The sequence below is a fragment of the Engystomops pustulosus genome, chromosome 1 (assembly GCF_040894005.1).
Source record: "Engystomops pustulosus chromosome 1, aEngPut4.maternal, whole genome shotgun sequence".
Taxonomy (NCBI): domain Eukaryota; kingdom Metazoa; phylum Chordata; class Amphibia; order Anura; family Leptodactylidae; genus Engystomops; species Engystomops pustulosus.
In genome coordinates, this window is record NC_092411.1 from 268,719,010 (window position 1) to 268,738,248 (window position 19,239).

The 19,239-nt window shown below is 41.3% G+C and overlaps 1 protein-coding gene across 4 annotated transcripts in view; it reads left to right on the forward strand.

Annotated features, from left to right (window-relative positions):
• Positions 1-19,239, forward strand: part of SORCS2 (sortilin related VPS10 domain containing receptor 2) — a 661,827-nt gene that overhangs the window by 381,533 nt on the left and 261,055 nt on the right. For all 4 annotated transcript variants that reach the window (XM_072126131.1, XM_072126132.1, XM_072126133.1 and 1 more), the window contains exon 3: positions 805-904. In XM_072126131.1, the coding sequence (XP_071982232.1) occupies positions 805-904 (100 nt within the window). The remainder of the gene's footprint in view (positions 1-804; positions 905-19,239) is intronic.

The window sequence follows — 19,239 nt, forward strand, 5'->3', positions numbered from 1 at the left end:
GTAGTCACCCACTCCGTTAAAGCGGCTTTCTCATGTATCGTATTTATGACCTATTCTGTGTATAGATGGATAGATGTAAATCCCCTTTGGGAGTTGCACATATCTCGAAAAAGGAGAGTCTGAGCACCCCCATCCGTGGCCAGGCTTAATGGAAAGCTGTCCACGTATGCGCAGCCACTCTCTATTAAAAAATAATCTAGCAAAGTAAAGAGCTGTTTTTTGGTGGCCACATAGACCTGACTTTTGGGTGCCTTTGCTTGTGTAGACAAATTTCCATTTGGCATGAGATAGACGGGACTAGAGATGGGACCTGCATCTATTGTGTATTTTTGATACATCTTATGGTTATGTCAGAAATACTAGACATACTCCATTAAAAGTACACAGACCCGATTTGCCTTGTTTGCCTACAGATGGTGCAAGTCAAGGTCAAAAATGTTTGTCCCCCTTAAAAAGACAGCATTGTCCACTGATTACATAGAAAAGATGAACACATTTCTGAGTTGCTTCATCAGTTTGTGGTCACAAGGTTATGTTTATGTTCCTATTAAAGCCACCTACATTATATTACACTATTATACAGGTATTATAGACGCATTAAATCCTTGAAGAAATGTCGCCATATCATAGATATGAGGAGGTAGAGAATGACCCCCGGTAGTGCAAGGCGTCTTATATTATAACTCCATAATATTCCTTGTTATTACACTTAGTAGTTATATGTATATGACTTTGTATCTGTAAGTCTTTCACTGATTATAAGATCTTAATAACTGACAACATCTCATTACTTGATGTAACCAGGTCTTCGGATTATGGAACTACATACACAAAGCTAAACCTGCAGCCGGGAGTCACCACCGTGATCGACAAGTTCTACATCTGCCCCACCAACAAGAAGAAGGTAAGAACTTCCATCATCTTCATTGTTGGGATGTAGTGTTGCTCCCTCTTACCTTACGTTGTGTTATTCCCTTGGGTGGAGCATAATAAGTACAGCATGTGGGTATTGTAGGAGGTTGTGACCAGGGGTAGACCTAACCTCTCTGCTGCCTGGGGAGAGCTATAGTTTGGTGCCTTCTCTTCCTCATCCAGTAGTAATATATAAGTTTATTTTTTTTAGTAAATTAGTTGTGGTGTCTCACTCCCACCTTCTGATGTTGCCCCCCATCTTTCTGCAGGTGGTGCTGCCTGAGGCAAAAAACTCAACTCGCCTCATGGCTTTTGCACTCCTTTTTGTGACATAAAAAAAGATTTGGCAAACTTTAAATTGACACTTTGAATACTACAAAGAGCTATTGAAATAAAATTAAAGAGTATTTGAGAACAGGTTGGACCTTGTGAAATGGAAGCTATTGTTAGATAGTAATCATGGGGAGGTATTTAGTAGGGATGAGTGGACCCAAACTGCAATGTCAAGGTCCATTAAGAACATTGTAGGTTCAAGACTTCAGCCAGAAGTTTGGGTTCGTGTTTGGGCTCACCCGCGATTGGTGTTGGTACAAATATTTGCGGTTTGGCAAAACAAACCCAAACTTGAACTCGTCAGGCCCATCACTAGTATTTAGTTTTATTGTGTTAGTAGTAGCTTAAAGATACAAAAAGTATTGATCTTTGTAACTGCCTTAAGTGCACTGGAGGTGTCTCCTCACACTGCTGTGCTCTGAGCTATCTGCACTGAAGTGGATTACGACCCTCTGATAATAATGTATTGTTGCCGCAACATGAAGCAACCTTGCATACAATGTGGTATTATTATTTCTATCCCAGTGCTTGAGTATACATGTTGACTCTTTGTATACTGTGTAATTGAACAATGTTGTGACATTATGTGACCTGCTGTGGTATACAGTATATGGGATATTACTTACCTTGCTGTTATATACTGTATACCTTTTATGGAAGTGGAATATTACTTACTTTGCTGTTATATACTGTATACCTTCCATGGAAGTGCGATATTACTTACCTTGCTGGTATGTACAGTATACCTTCCTTGGAAGTGGGATATTACTTACCTTCCTGTTATATACTGTATACCTTCCATAGAAGTGGGATATTACTTACCTTCCTGTTATATACTGTATACCTTCTATAGAAGTGGGATATTATTTACCCTGCTGTTATATACTGTATACCTTCCATGGAAGTGGGATATTACTTACCTTCCTGTTATATACTGTATACCTTCCATAGAAGTGGGATATTACTTACCTTCCTGTTATATACTGTATACCTTCCATAGAAGTGGGATATTACTTACCTTCCTGTTATATACTGTATACCTTCTATAGAAGTGGGATATTATTTACCCTGCTGTTATATACTGTATACCTTCCATGGAAGTGGGATATTACTTACCTTGCTGTTGTATTCAGTATGCCTTCTATGAAAGTGGGATATTACTTACCTTACTGCTATATACTTTATACCTTTTATGAAATTGGAATTTTACTTACCTTTCTGTAACATACTCTATGGCTTTTCTGAAATTGTGACACTACTTATCTTGCTGTTATGTACATTATACCTTCTATGAAATGATGACATCACTTAGCTTGATCCTTAACCTTGTAGTAATAGGTCATTCAGGTGCTTGCTCACCTAATTTAGGCCGTGCCTTAGTCACCACTACACTCAGGGCAGGAGTAGAGCATAGTATTCCTCCGGGAGCTGCTAGTGGACAACCTTGTAAATTATCCGGTTGGGTAGGAACAATTGAGGTGCAGGACCACCAGTAGGGCTAGAAGAATATCCACTATGGGGCACTGGTGAGATAGGAGCAGAGTTCACATTATTGAGCAAAATAGAACATTATTGATCTTACTAATTGGATGCAATGAAACAAAGAATGGAAAATGTAAGAGGTCTGAATACTTTCCATACAAGTGATGTTATAGTACCATGCACCAGCAGAATATCCTAGCCTGCAGCATGCAGATGTCCCATATACAGGGCACAACAACCACATCCATGGCACAATGTTAAGGGTGAACGTGAGGTCATAGGAAAGCTGTAATATTCATCCTGCAAAAGTCAAGTGCTCCGCTAATGCTCTGTGCGTATTGAGCCAAACAAGATGAGGCCGAGAAGGTCTGAACTGCGCTAAAGTTATTGATCTCATAATTAAAATGTTTATAGACGCTTTTAGCAGAAGGATCTCTAAGGTGTCAGGTGGGATATCTGCTGGATGTAGTATTTTTAGATTTTCATCTTTGAGATCAGATTAAAGATGGATTGTTGTTCTAAGTTTCCCATACAGGTGAAGAGCATTTATCAGGGGCAGATTTACCCACCTGCCATGCCAGACCACAGTGTTGGGGCAGCTGGATTCCCAGGGACCTGAGTGGCTGGCTCGTAGTGCGGTCTAGTGCCAAACTTATATCATGGGTGACTTTTTCCAGAAGAACAGGCATTTTCAATACCCATCAGGGCCAACGGGGAGATGCAAGAAGAGGAAGAGCTCGTAGTATAGTGAAGGGATCCCCCAGATTTATGTGTAGTGTTAGATCCCTGGGTAGATGGTGAAAGGGGGGCCCGTTGTGTTAGACGGCAGTAGCCAGGGATCATATATGGAGACAGAAATCTCAGACTCCAACAAAGCAGCAGGAAACAGGCCGTGAACATTAATCTCTGCAGAAACACACAAGGTGGTGGAATTGGTTGGCTGTGGATCCAGAATGTAGAGTGTAGCTCACCCCTGGTCCAATGGTTAGGGGCTGGCTAGTAGGAGCCCAGATTGGTTTTGCTTCCTGGGCAAAAAGGAGAAAGTGGAATTATCAGAGGAGACCCAGAGCCTTGTAATGAGGGCAAAATCTTCACCAAATCAGACCTGTTTAGACCAAGTCTGACCTAGCAAAGATTTCTGCTATAGTCTCCACTGGTTTAGTGAATGCAGTGGGCCTGGGCGTCCATGCCCCTGGAAGTCCACCTGTTGTCCTGCTCCCTGACACGAAGATCCAAAAGTGAGAACTTGCAGAGAATGCATAATAAATCTCTCCAATGTGTTTTCCGTCAAATAATGATGGATGTATTATTATAGGAATAGTGTATAAAAAAATAAAAGTATATACTTACCCTTTGGCGTTCTGTTCTCCTTGTGGCTCGTCTTCTTCCTGCATCTTCCCAGCAGTGCAGGCATAGGCATGTCTATACCCTTGTCCCATGCACACACTATGATGCAGCATGTCGCCGCCTGTTTACGTCATAGTGTGTTTACGTCATAGTGGGCAGAGAACATAGCCAAGTTTCGGCCCACACTGCCGGACTTGGAGGGAGACGAGCCGGGAGCAGAAGATGCAGGGGATGAGCACTGCAGGAAAGTACTAAGTTTATTATTTTTAAGGGGGGCTCTGCTGCTATACAGGGGGGCTCTGCTACAAGACAGGGGGGCTCTGCTGGACATTAAGGAGGGTTCTGCTGCTGGACAAAGGGGGCTCTGCTGCTGGGCATTTAGGGGGCTCTGCTGCTTGACATTTCATTTAAGTGTAGTTGTTGCATTTCCCACCCTAAACTTATACTCAAGTCAATAAGTTTTCCCAGTTTTTTGTGATAAAATTAGGTACCTCAGCTTATACTTGAGTGTATACTTGAGAGAATACAGTTATTTAGGAAAACCAACAGATTAATTCTATTCGGGGATAAGAAACAGTAGGGACTTTCTAGTTCATCTAGTTACTCTTCCAAGTTAGTCAAACCAAAGATAAAAACTTCTTCTGAACCCCATTATGAGTAAAGTTCCGTATTTTATAATACACATCATCTATTATGTATGTTGAGTACGGCAGGTTAATTGGCACTTGGTTTGACCCCGGTTTAGCACAACTTTCATTTCCCCGGTCACAGAACCGGCAGATGTGATAATGGATCTCAGGTCTGGCACAATTCAAAAAAACTCTCGTCCCCTTAGTGAATTATTCACGCGGCTTCTTCATCCCTTTCCCATGAGATGTGTAGGGTATTTTTGCTCAGACCATTAACATGTTTTTTTTTTCTTCCTTGTAACCTGCTGCTGTCTGAACTGCTGACAGGCTGTATTTTTCAGGAAGGCAGAGAAATGCACATTGAAAAGCCATTATCTTGCAGCGAGCGCCGGGCTGTCAGATAGAAGTCACCTCTGACGATCGCCGGGCTGTATGGATAGATAAGCGCGTGATAGGAAGCTGACACCCTACCTGTCCATTAGGATGGGAATGAGGGAACCTTTCCTCTTCTCCGTCTCACATATAGGCACAAAGTGATAGGAAACCCTTTAAGACAATAGATATGACTGTGCAAAGATAAGGAGCAAGCGAGGGAAAGCGATGGGAGGTAGACAGGCGTCAGTTGTCGGTCTGGTATTATCAGACGAGACACAGACCCGTATCCAGATGTTGAGCAAACAAAGAAAAGGAACTTATAATGGGTCTGGGCGTCACTAGACAGAGGACAGCTACCAAGTATTCGATTTAAAGGAAATGTACCATCACTTACCTGGCGCCATGCCTTCTTGTGTTTGATATCAATGGCCTCCTTCCATCTACAATCAACTTTTAACATTATGCTGTGGGGGGAGTTACTAGAGACCCTACCTTCTTCCATTGTTCAGCATCCTTGACTCTTTTCTGAAAAGTGGGTGATATTTGGGAAGTGTTTTTCTATAATATATATATGGGTCAGGGTAAAAATCCTGTGTATGAATAATACAATATATATTTAATGTATAATTGGAAACTAGAAGTTGGCATTAGTGGGAATTCATTCATTGTATAGAGATATAGAATATGCTCTTGAGTGCCCTCCAGTGGTGGCTGTAGATAGTCCGAATTTTATCATCTGAGTTTAGGAAATTCAGAGCTATGTGTCAGACAAACTGATGACCAATCACTATATGACAATTCTTTAAAAATATATTTGTAAAATTTGTGTTCAAGGATTGACATTCCCAACAAGTGTTGCTGTTTATTTTACGCTATTATTATGCTATTATTTTATGCTAATATTCTGATGAATTGATGATACATTTTCAGATAGTACTACAAGATGCCAGCATTGAGAGCAGTCATTCTCATTAATATTCTATGCAATCTATGATATGGTGAGAATTTCCTGATCACCCCCCTCCCTCAAGCAACAATATACAGTAGCTGTTGTTCTTATTGGCTTATGTTGTGTACAAATGAATAATTTCTTAAAGGGACTTTCCTACTTTGGACAATTCTGTAGGGTCTGATTGCAAATGTTGTTGAGGACCTCTTGTTAATGAAGTTGAGTAGAAGTGTATGGTTAAAATGTTAGAGGGAGCTTAAGGAACTTTTTTAGAAAAATTTTAATTCATGACAGTCTGCACTAACACTCTGCAACTCTACCTTACACCACTTCTGACTTCCCACACCCCTTTTATTAATGGTAAGTTCCCCCTTCTAGAAGGTTCTGGATGGACAGCATATCAGGCTGCCCACCATGCGACAGAATAACATAAATAGCAGTGAAAATGAATAAGAAAATGTTGTAATAGGTTATAATAGGTGGCGATAGTGACTCCACCTTACTCATAGTGATGGGAATTCCGGCTCTTCTTAGTGAGCTGGCTAATTAGGCTCTGCTCACTAAGAATAGACGGCTCTTCTGGCTCCTGAACGGCTCCCTATTAAATATATAATAGGGAGCCACAGGCCAGTCAGGCGCCCCTCACCACTCCACTTTTAACCCGATATTATCGGGTCAAATGGGGCGTGGTGAGCCATTTAGATGCAGGGTTTAGTGAGCTATCAGCTCACTGAGGTGAGCCGGCTTATGTGGTTCACGCAAATGAGCCGGCTTTTTGTGTTGGTTCGTTTGCGAACGACCCATCACTAATGGACTCAGACAAGGCAGAAATGGGTAGATCAGGCCCTCTCCCCCAACACCACAGGGATTACCCAGAATGATTTAGTAGGAACCCCACTCTCTGTCACTACATGGGTTTTTAAAAAATGAAAAATACGTTTGCTAGGATTGGGATGGTAGAGTAGCATCTGTATGGAAGAGAATTGCCTCTTCATAGACGGCCTAGAACATAATGGAAATGATACATTGTGTATGTTATATGTTTAGTAGGGACGCCTTGTGTGCATACTAACTGTGAGGAGACAATTAGTAGAAGAAAATCACATGTTACGTGTAATCCATTTGGTGTTCAATTCCTGGGGAAAGTGTCAAAAATGACAGCGTTCTTTTACGATGCTTCCTGGGCTATAATTATTATACAAAGCAGATCTTGATATAAGAGGAACCTCTGGGATAAGTAGCATCCAACAATTTGCCTTCTACAGAAAGGTCATTGTTATATATATAGGACTGTGTCCAGTATCACAGCTTAGGCCCAATACACTAAAATAGGATTTAATAGAGAAATGGTTTTGGGGAAAACAGCCCATTCTGTGATGATTTACTCAAAATTAATAATCTATGGGACGCATTTATCCTATGCTGGTGCTAAGTGCTAAATCCCTGTGGGCATCTACGGGGGTTACCCCAGGACTGACCTGCTGCAGAATTGCCCCCTAGCCTGCGTCTGAACCAGCGCAGACTGTTGGCGGGCCCACTGCACGGCCTTGCACCGTCCCCTCTCGCATCATAGGGGGCGATATAGCCGATAAATGTATGATCACTGGGAGTCAGATGAGTGGGCTGGATTCTCCTATATTTCACATTTGAATGGAGCAGCAGTCACACATTACAGCTCCATTCACTGCCTACAGGCTTAAAGCAGAGGTGCCTGGAGCAGAATACACCTAATGGCATTGAATACAAGTGTGACTGCCGAACAGTATAGGGGGTAAATATTCCTCATTGATCAACCACTCTAAAGGCAGTGATTGGAGGCAATGGTTGCCGCTGAATTTGGGTTGACCAGATGATGATATGATCAATAGGTCTACTAGGGATTGTCTATAACACCTGCCCCCATAGTAGGTTGTTTTCCCATTGAACTTGGGATCTATAAGATGCCTCCATTTTGGTGGAAAAGTGTGAAAAAAGCCCTACATAACTGTATAAATAGTTGGGTGAGGGATGATTCTCTTTAAATAGGACTAATATTGTTTTATTAAGCCCAACAAATCAAACATTTAGTGGCCCATCCTGACCTCTTTTATGTGAATTCTCACCCATTTACCTATAAAAAAAAAAAAATCTCCTATAAATTCATATGCAAATGAGCAGAGATGAGTCATATTTGACTGAGAAGAGTAGAAAGAATAAAGGGGGAGTCCACAAGAAAATGGCGCAAAGGAGGTTTTTTTTCTAGTTCACTCCTTTGGAATTTTTTTTCCCCCACTTCCTAGTACACGGCATGGAAAATGAAATACCGCCAAAAGGAAGTACAATTTGGAACACAGAAAACGATCCCTTATAAATCTCCATACATGGAAAAATTTAAAAAAGGTATGGATTTTTGAAGATAGGAAGCAAAAAAGGGAAATCTAAAAATGAAAAAATGGCATTGGCGGGAAAGGGCTACAGACTGCCTGTATCTCTGAATATATAGTAACAAGAACTACAATCCTTATGTGGTCTGAAAGAGGAGATTTTTATCTTTAAAATGACACAAAGATTGGGTCTAGTTTTAGTGGGCAGCACGGTGGCTGAGTGGGTAGCACTTCTGCCTTGCAGCGCTAGAGTCCTGGGTTCAAGTCCCATTCAGGTGAACATCTGCAAAGAGTTTGTATGTTCTCTTTGTGTTTGCAGGGGTTTCCTCTGGGTACTCCGGTTTCCTTCCACACTCCAAAAACATACTAGTAGGTTGTTTAGATTGTGAACCCCATGGGGGCAGGGACTGATTTGCCATGCTTTGTGCAGCGCTGTGTAATCTGTAGGTGCTATATAAATAAATAATTATAGGTGACTGCCACCTCCAAAAGTGACTCATCTCAGTCAAAAAATGACTCTTCTCTGATCATTTGCATATGACTTGTGATAAGCTGTGATGTCATATAAAGAAGGGAATTCTAGAAAGGACATTTCATACTATACCTGAGGGGGCTAGTAGTTTAATGGGGTAAAATCTGGAGATCTAGTGATCCTTTAAGTTTCATGTAAACACCTGTATATGGCGCCCTGGCACCAGGCACAGGGAGCTGGTGATGTAAATCTGTCTTTATCCCGAATATGTAGGTCAGTTGCTGTACTTGAGAGTAAATGCAGGAATGCTAATTTAATTAATCACCTCTTCATCTTTTTATGCTCCGGCAAAGTAGTATGAACATTGCGATTCAATTAATCCGTCCACTGCGGCTCAGACCTATTATCGGGCTCATTCGAAATCTTAAAATTAGTCTAAAAAAAAAAGATCTAGACGTCCCCCTATGGCTGGATGTATAGTGTAAGATACTCCATATTCTCAGCCATAGGAACAAAGAGTCTGTTATTTTATGTAAATTTTTCCCAGGGGGGATGATGGGACAGATGTGCAGATGTTCTCGACTGGTGGTCAGCGATATTAAAAATCAATTTCCTGAATATTCATGACTTCTCCATTGTGGTAGGTGGAGGTAGGTGGTACGTAGCCTGCAGCTGGGCAATGCCTGGGGACACAGACCACAGGAATGTCAGTCTGCCGGGAGAACAGCTGCGAGAATATTGTCGTTGTGTTGCCGGCTCTCGGCTGATCTGTCTATTTCCATGCCTGGGAAGAGAAGTTGAGGAAGTTACATCTGCGCCTTACGATAAAGGTCAATGTTTCTCCCAATGTGTCGCTCGTTAACAGATTCTTAGTCTACATTTGGTATAATCGAGGCCGACACATCGACATTAACTTCATTAGGAAACAGACATTGATTACATTTGTATTAGATCACATGACACATCTCTCTCACATAAACTACTCCTTCCAGTTGCGTAACTAGGAGAGACAGGGCCCCCTAGCAGGCTACTGCATGGGGCCCCCCTTCCCACTTAAAAAATATACATATTAGTATACTCACACATGCAAGTTACACACCTAAAAATACACTCATGTGCATATGAACATACATACAGTGCCATATGCACCATACTCACATACAGTGTATACAGACACCATATACACATCCCAGATACTGCATATATACATCACAGTATATGTTATACAATATACATTAGGTACATTAGTACAATATAGATATAATGGTGCACATCCTCCATTCTTTATTGTGTCAGGTCGGATGACTGGGCCCCCTGACACTGCGGGCCCCATAGCGGCTGCTATGGCTGCTACCGCTGTAGTTACACCCCTGACTCCTTCCAATGTTCCCCAGAAAGAAAAGGGGTATTTTATGTCTGATTATGAATCTAGCAGAGAGCATCCAATAAACAGTCTGGTCCATCTGTATATTACAAGGGCAGCTTATCATGTGACTGGATGCAGTTCCCCTGTAGTGGCCACTGTTGTTTGCAGATGATCATTACTGGTGGATTCAGGATTTTGGGGGCCCCAAGTAAGTATATGTCCTTGCGGCCCACCCTAAGGTCAAGCTCTCCCCCTTGGAGTGATGTGGCACATCACCAGCTATGCTCTTCTCACCCTCTAAGTCTAGTTTCTTACCCTTGAAACTAGTTTTGGAGGAGGAAAGTGGCATTGAGCTGGGATGGACATGGAGGGTGTAGGTCTTCATTGATCGGTTGTTATTGGGGCAAGCGATCCAGTAAACTTACCCCTCACCATTGTGTGCCCCCAGTCTCTAGTGGCCCCACACTGATGTTTGGGATGAATTATACGTCTTATTCCTTCATTAGAAATATATATATATATATATATATATATGTCATTATTCACTGATTATTAGAACAAAGTCTTTTCACGTGGGACCTGGAGGGACTTCATTTAGGAAAATTGGGCATTAGTACATCTGAATAATTTCAGTGTTCATTATCTGCAGACCTCCATTGACCTCATCGTTACAAGTTGCCGGGTAAAGTTGGGACTGTCAGGACCCTTGTCTTACCTGCAAATTAATTTGCCTATTACCACCACAGTTTGGTGGATTGCCATATTGCAGAAACCTACCCTTTAATGAAGGCATCCAAAAAAAAAAAAAAAACAATTGACACAGGGACAAAAAAAATTTGTCTGGAGTCACAATTATAAAATATACCTGTTCTGACTTACATACAAATTCAACTTAAAGGAAATCTACCATTTTAAATGCTGACACATATCTTGTTTAATCGCTGAGCTGAGTGGTTTTGCTGAAAAACACAATTATAACATTCAGGATCTTGGAAACGCTGGATTGCCTTCAGCCTGGACGTTACACAGAGCTTCCTGAACTGTCCAGATAAGACTAATCAACCTGAGCTGGAGGACTCATACACAGCAGCTGGCGGATTGTGCAGCAATTGATTACCTCTGCCTGTCAGGCACAACACATAAATAATGTGAGAAGAGAAGCGCCAAACCCCAGCACAGAAGCAAAAGCGCTTCATAATCATAATTTTATAATAGTTTTTTCCAGCAAAACCACTCAGCTCAGGGATTAAACAAGATATGATCCTGCATCAGTGTGGCTACAGCATTCTCTAGTTATGTTTGCTTCATAATGCATCAAATCAAATGGTAGATTTCCTTTAAGAACAAACCTAATAAACCTGTCTTGTCTGTAACCCGGGGGCTGTCTGTTTATAATATCCTATGGGTTGGACTAAGGGACTTGATAGATTTGCGTCTTTTTGCAACTTTATCTACTATGATACTATGAATATGTAATGCATCCTGTGCCAATTGTAATACTCATATCTTCTATGGTGACTATTGTTTAGCTTTTTGTCCTCTTCATAGTCCAGTAACAATTCCCACTTCCCCTCCTCATATACTGGTGCAATGTTCCAATGGTGGTGACATGTAAAACTGGGGCTGCTGTCCCTTTAAGCGGCGTGATCTTGCAATGCCCTTCAGTTGCTGGAGTGTGAGCGCTGGATAACTCGTCTTATTTATGGTTTGTTTTCACTGCGAAGCTCAAAGGTGAAAGATTAATTTGCTGTGGTATATTGCATCCCGAGTATTGAAATGAGTCTGGCATTCCTTCCCCCTTACTAAGAGACATGATTCAGGGTCTGTGCAGCCATCACTCACTGGACATGGCTCTCTTTTATTGAAAGGCATAATGTATATTTTAGGATAATTATATGTTTTTGAATAATACAGGAAATTTTTTTTTTCCCATCACTTATGTGACCTAGACCTGTTTACGTAACTTATAATTTCAGTAAAAAGATGCTACGTATATGGATAAAGCAGTCACTTTAGTAACTAGATGGTTATGGATTGTAATAGAACCACAATCCATTTTGTCTTATTTTTGTATCCGTCAGTATATAGCTTATTTTTTTTGGTTGATTGCTTGTCAGATTTTCATCTTTGTTGTATTAAATGAGGCCACTTCCATCTTCTCTAACACTTTGCATGCAGTTAGTAGGCATACAGAGATTTACATGGGCAGTTCAGTGTGACTCAGGGGCTGGATCTCTTCAGTACAGAAGCTTCAATGTAGTCACATGATGTAATGGTTACAAAAAGAAGTAACGATTCCACAAAGTGGGAGAAAAGGTTTTTGAAATTCTGAAATTCATGCACATGACTGTTATGGGGGCTGTGATCTGGCTGCAAAATTTGTGGCCAGATCACGGCCCCTATAGAGGTCTATGACACCCAGTCACAGTTCAGCGACTGGGGCTTATTTACTAAGGGTCCACGGCCGCACTTTTTTCGTTTTTTCCGTCGTTTCCGGAATTTGCGCCGCTGGGACAGGTATTTAACTGGGGATTGTGTTGCACTCGATCTGATTGTGGCATGACTTTCATGTGACAGAAATGGGGGGGTGTGCCGTCGGATGATCCAACTGATTCGGACGGAGCGCAGGATTTAAGACTCAATTTGTGTTGCAAGATCAAGCACTTACATGCACCAGGGGGAAGAAGGTGAACTCTGCTGGACCTGAGCGGGGAAGCGACACATGCAGGATATCAGGTGCACGATCTTAGTGAATCGCAGCACAGGGCATGATCGTCGGACAGTGCACTTTCGTGAACTGCGCAGGACCGGATAAATTAATGTGCTCCAATGTGTCTCAGTACACCGTGATCAATCTGGGTGGTTGCCAAGTGAAATATGGGACATGTCGTATATATTTTGCCGTTTGACAGTAATGGGCACTTGGTTTCCTATGGAGAGGGGTGAGGAGCATTCCCCCATTCTCGCTCCTGCACTCGGTCACGTGCTGTAACCCCACGTTCATGTGCAAGGAGCCTAGCGGCGAGTAAGTGACAGATACCCTCCTACATTTTGGATTTCTTGGAATCTAGTAAAAACCTTATGGATGACAGGGGCTGGGGAAAAAAGAACACATACTTACCTGTACCCGATTCCCGCATGACTTAGATACTTCAGGGACCTTCTTTACCCAATGAATGGACTTCTTTGACCTAGGACAACAAAGAAAGTGATCTTCCATGGTCAATGGAAGTGACGTCTCATGGTTCAAGGAGGCCCCTCATTTTCGGAAGGATCTTCCAGCTGGATATGGTGACAAAAAAAAACTGCATTTTGGAGCAATGCTGGGGCAGAATAAGAGTTATTTTCTTTTTAAACACCCCTGTCCTCCCCCCTTAGAGACCCCTTTAAGAAGAGGACAACTCAAGGACTCGTATTCAGTTTTTTTTTTAAGGTAATTGCCTTTTAATGTGACACTGCAAATAAACTCTGGCAAAGACACAGCTTAAATTACGCCGAACTGTAAGACTAGAAAGACTGTAAACGCAGTCCCATGAAAGTGAAAATCTCGCAAAATAAAAATGCCACTATGAAACCTGCACTAGTAACGCCTTTCCTGACTTTGATTTTCTTCTCCCTCTTTGTATGCACAATGGCACTTGACAGCGGTGGCTAAGAGACCTGTCAGCAGTCTTTGAAGTTGTGTGTCACAAAGTATTCAGAATCAGGTGCTTATGAGTCCACAGGGACCCAGGCTCGGAGCAAAACATAAAACTTTTGTTAAAAGCCTAAACTAAACAAAAAAAAGCTATTAAACAGTCTGATTTCACGTGAGTCATTAGGTGTGCGGCTGTGTTTTGAGTTGAGGGGGGCTGTCTGTGCTAATTCATACCATGGTCAACAATGTTTGATGTTTGGTGACATCATAAAATACAGTGATGTCACAAGGTTAACCTTTGCTGTTCACACTTATGTGCTTATTTACCAAAGTCAATTAGTGGATGGAATAAAAATTTGACCTCATTATGAGTATGTTCACGCAAGTGTTTTTTTATGGGTTTTTTTTGTATATGTATATGTGGCAGCACTGATTGTATCTTTGTGTCTTTCTGAACTACTGCACCGTGAACATGGGTTTAGTTGACTATTTTGTTTGGACTGATTCGTGCAGAATTAGCTTTGGTTCTTCGTTAGTTAACTCTTGTGAATGACAGGTTCTCACACTAATCATGTGCCCCCTGTGTTGTTTGGATCTCCGAGCTCTGGCTCAATCACTTTTGAGATCACATAAGAGTCCTACTCAATCTTCCTAATGTGTTGGTTATCCAAAGGTCCTGTTATCATAGCCTTGGTTCGTTTTCAGACTTCTCTATCATATTTGGAAATTTTCTACTTCGTCTGCTCTCTCTGTTGTGACCTGGGTTGTTGACCATTCTTATCTGTTCGTATTGTTTTGTCCTTGTCTATGTATTTTGCACTTTGGTGTAGGGAGGGATTGTTGGCTGGTTTTGAAGAAGTAAGATGAGTGAGATAGGTGGGTGTAGATTTAGGACTTACTGTCTTGTCGGTGTTCCTGTCTGTCCTCCTCTCAGTGTTTGACAAAGAAAAATTCACCTGACTTCTGAAATATCATTCTATCGGTTCACCTTGATTTTTCTTCATGTATCATTCTTTTGTTTCTTGGTTGTTGCTAAGTAACATATTCCATGGAGACTGAAAACTAAGCTGGTGGATGTAGACATCTAAAATCACCATCTACTATATTATTATAACACTACTTACACCAGTGGGAGATTTTGTCTCAATATTTGGTTTGGGTAATATGCAGATTAGCAGCTGAAGTTATGTTTTTTTGGGAATGTTACGCCAATCCAATTTGAATGGCTCTTCAAATACTTTTTACACCTGCTAAAATTCTTTCAAAAGCTAAATTACAACTCTGGATTTAGGGGCCATTTGAGTGAAAAGTGAAAAGATTCAAGAACAAAAATGTCCTTGTTGCAGGTAGTGACCAATCATAACTAAGTTTTCGTTTTGGATTTTGTACTTAAAAATAAAAGCTGTGCGATGCTTAGATGCTATGGGCTATAAAGATTCTTCAACTTTCAAAAATTTCATAAATTTTTTTTTAGTATTATTGGTATTTAACACAGCCATGACCTAGCGTATGTAACTCGAAGAGCAAGAGGGATCGGCACTGTGCCAAAGAAGGGGCTTTATTGGTAAAATTGGACTATAACAGTACTGCCCTTTCCCAGTCTACTCATTAAAGGACACCTGTCATCAGGTCTGTGTCACTTCTCCTGTCACTACTACCTGTTGGAGCAGCTCACAAGGATCCCATCCCAGCCTTTATCTAGTTATTTCATACATTAATCATTGTAATATCATCTATTCTTTATCATGTAAATGAGGCTGGTCACATGGTCAGAGGCAGTGATGTCACCCCCTGTTACCCCTCCCCTCTCCTCCCCCTGCTCATGTCTGTGTGTGATGTATAGTAAAGCATGGCTAGTGTGTGTGCTGCATCTGCTGACATGCTGCATCCTCCTAATACACATGTGAGAGACACAGACATCAGCTACACATGAATCTGACATGTTCTGCTGTAACATGGCTGCCTGGAGCTGCTGTATCTCTCCTATACACACACACAGGCTGCAGGGGGCGTGGCCACCAGCACCAGGAAGCGCATCATTATACAGCCTCACACCATTATACAGGCTGTCAGTCATGCACTGGGGGTGTGGCTGTACCTCCCACTCATGAATAGATTGGACAGCTTGAATATGCTAATGCTTCATTGGACATTTCACAGGTGATTTGCATACAGCTTTAGGACCTTATTGCTTAGGTTTACAGGCATGTAGAGAGACAATGAAGGGATAGAGGCAATGCGCTCTAATGGCAGTTTATGAAAATATATTTAGTTTAGGGGGGTTATTTTGCATGACGGGTTCTCTTTAAGCCCCACTTCAAGGATGAGTTTGAAGAAGATCCTCTTTTTGGGACATGGTCTACAGAATTCTAAAAAATTTCTGGGACTATTGGCAAATTTGTTTGTGTATAATGACTTGGCACAACATGTACAAACTAGTTTTTGTAGCCTGGTATCTATACGGCATTCAGTTACTAGGGCTAGACTTTGTATTATATGACGCGTTGAGGACTCGGAATTGTGGGGGTACTAATAATGGTCATGTAGTCTACAAGGGAAAGGCATATACTGATACTGTATATACCAACTGTTGCTAACGACTGTCTACTTGCTACACATTAGAGACAGTCATTAACTTAACCGGAGCAGGGTTAATACCCTCTACTAAGACACTTCGACTAGATATTGTGGCCATTATTTCACAAACAAAAAATTAGTGATGTACAGGCGGTCCCCTACTTAAGAACACCCGACTTACAGACGACCCCTAGTTACAAACGGACCTCTGGTAATTGGTAATTTACTGTACTTTAGTCCCAGGCTACAATAAACAGCTATAACCTTATTAAATGTGTCTGTAATTAAGATTTATTGTTAATCCTGATTCTTATGACAATCCAACATTTTTAAAATCCAATTGTCACAGAGACCAAATAAAAATTTGGTTGGGGTTACAATAATAAAATATACAGTTCTGACTTACATACAAATTCAACTTAAGAACAAACCTGCAGACCCTATCTTGTATGTAACCCGGGGACTGCCTGTATATGTTTTACATCATTATAACTAAGTCTGGAAACTTTTTGTACTGCTGAGAAGAAATGTTTATTGTCTGCAGAGGTAGTATTTATTGGACGTTGTATTGATACAACCTGAAGACTTTTGGAGTTCTTATACAGAAAGGTAGGATTTGCCCCCAGAAGGGTCAATAGGCTAGCATCCTTTAGGGCCCGCTCATTAATACAAACTTTTTTTTTTCCCCAAGCCAAGTTTACTCATCCAACTTGGACCATGAGGTCATTTCTAATTAAGCTTTGCCCATCATGGCCCATTATATGGCTATTTACAGTGATGATGTGGGAACACGTAGACGCAGTTTATTGCCGACGAACAGTGTATTTTGCTTGTAACAAGGATTGACTGGATCATGGGCCATTTCATTTTGACGAATGTAAGAGCTTTGTTGATTTTTAATTTTCGTCCATTGATTTTCAACATCCAGAGAGTCATCTTTGTGTTACTGCTCTCCGTGCTGGTATTTGCTTGCAAATTGAAGTGAAAGATGAATGATTTGCAGAATACGAGAACTCAGAAGACTCTTTTTATTCTTCAGAAGTCAAGGCCGCTGGCAGGAAAGCTATGGAGTGGAAATTCTTCTCTGTCTTCACATAAAGGGCTTTACCACTCCCAGATCTTTCATGTAAATTTCTTCCCAATACAACGAAGAATGTTTTTATACAGAAGCAAATCAATTCTAATTTTTATCATGTGTTACGTATCCCTGAGAATTAGTTGTCATCTCCCGATGGGATTTACAGATATATCAGGAAAGATGGTGTTGGTTGGTAGGCCACCGGTGAAGGAGTAGGACGTAGATACAAGTTAAGGTGGTCATTACCAAAGGAAGATACATGGGGTCGGGGGCAAGCAATGCCACTAAGGAGATGTAAAAGGTTGGATTCTGACATTTCCCTGTAACATATATGAAAAATGTGAGCGGACTAACCCCTCCCTACATTGTGTACTGTTATATTCCAATTTCAGTGCAGTAGGACCTTGTGGTAGAGCTGATGAACAGAAACTTTTCCACAACCACCACCATGAGATCCCGGACACAACTGTGGGAAAAACAAAGCTGAGCTCTGATTGGTTGTCATGGGTAACTAGAACGGTTAGGCTCTCAGACACCTCTGATAAATCCCCCATTGAGTTATTTTGTAGTGTGGAGCCTTAGACACCATCAAATAATAATAGCAATAATAATAATAATAATAATAATAATAGTAATAATCTAATCTAAATAATATAATAATAATCTGTCTACGTTGAGTGTGTCTACATATGGGATCAGAAAACATATAGAAGTAAAGCAAGGCCAAAACACATCCTCATGCATCATGACAGCGTACTATCCAAAATTCGCCTGTATTTGTATGTGTTTTTCATGATTTTTAATGTTAATATGGATTAAAGTTTTAACATTTATTTACCTCTCCATTTCACCCACAGTCCATACAATGGGGCACATTTACTAAGGGTCCGTACGGCGCATTTTCGTTGGGTTTCCCGACTATTTCCGATTTGCGCCGCATTTAAGTGGGGTTTTTGCCGCACTTGTTCGGATTTTGGCACAATTGCGCTGACTAGCGTGCAACACAAATCGGAGGGCGTGGCCGGCGGACAACCTGACAAATTCGTACAACGCGCGGGATTTACAATTCAAATTGTGTCACAAGACAATGCACTCACATACACCAGGAAGAAGAAGGTGAACTCCGGCGGACCTGAGCGGGGAAGCGACACATGCAGGAAAATGGATGTACGATCTTGGTGAATCGCACCGGACTTTATCCTCATCAGAGAACGCACCTCGGGGATCGCGACAGGACCGGGTAAGTAAATCTGCCCCAATATGCTAATTATTTAGGCCGGTGATACAAAAATGCGTATTAGGTCTTACACAAAAAACTTGCATGGTAATGCTATTGTTTATTGCCACCCATATCCTAGCCAAGGTCATCTGTGCCCAGGGTCCACGACAATGCTTCACGGAGCAGATCAATAAAATATGAGCTTGGACATAATCTTTATGTCTTATTGATTGTTGTGTTGATGTGAGCCTGAAAGTAATCTATTGGTTTTATGTTTTTTCATTTCTATTCACAGACTCTTAGAGTCTATAGATGACGAAAAAGCTTCAAATTGCAGCCAAAATTCATGCCCTTTATCTAAAGTTTTTGGGCACCAGTTTGAGCCTGATTGGCCGTGACACTGAGATGATATATAATATGTAATGTCTGCCAAGGTAACATCTCCCGACATTTTATAGCCTCGCTGCCTCCATATCCTGACCTTCGTCGTAGATTAAGTA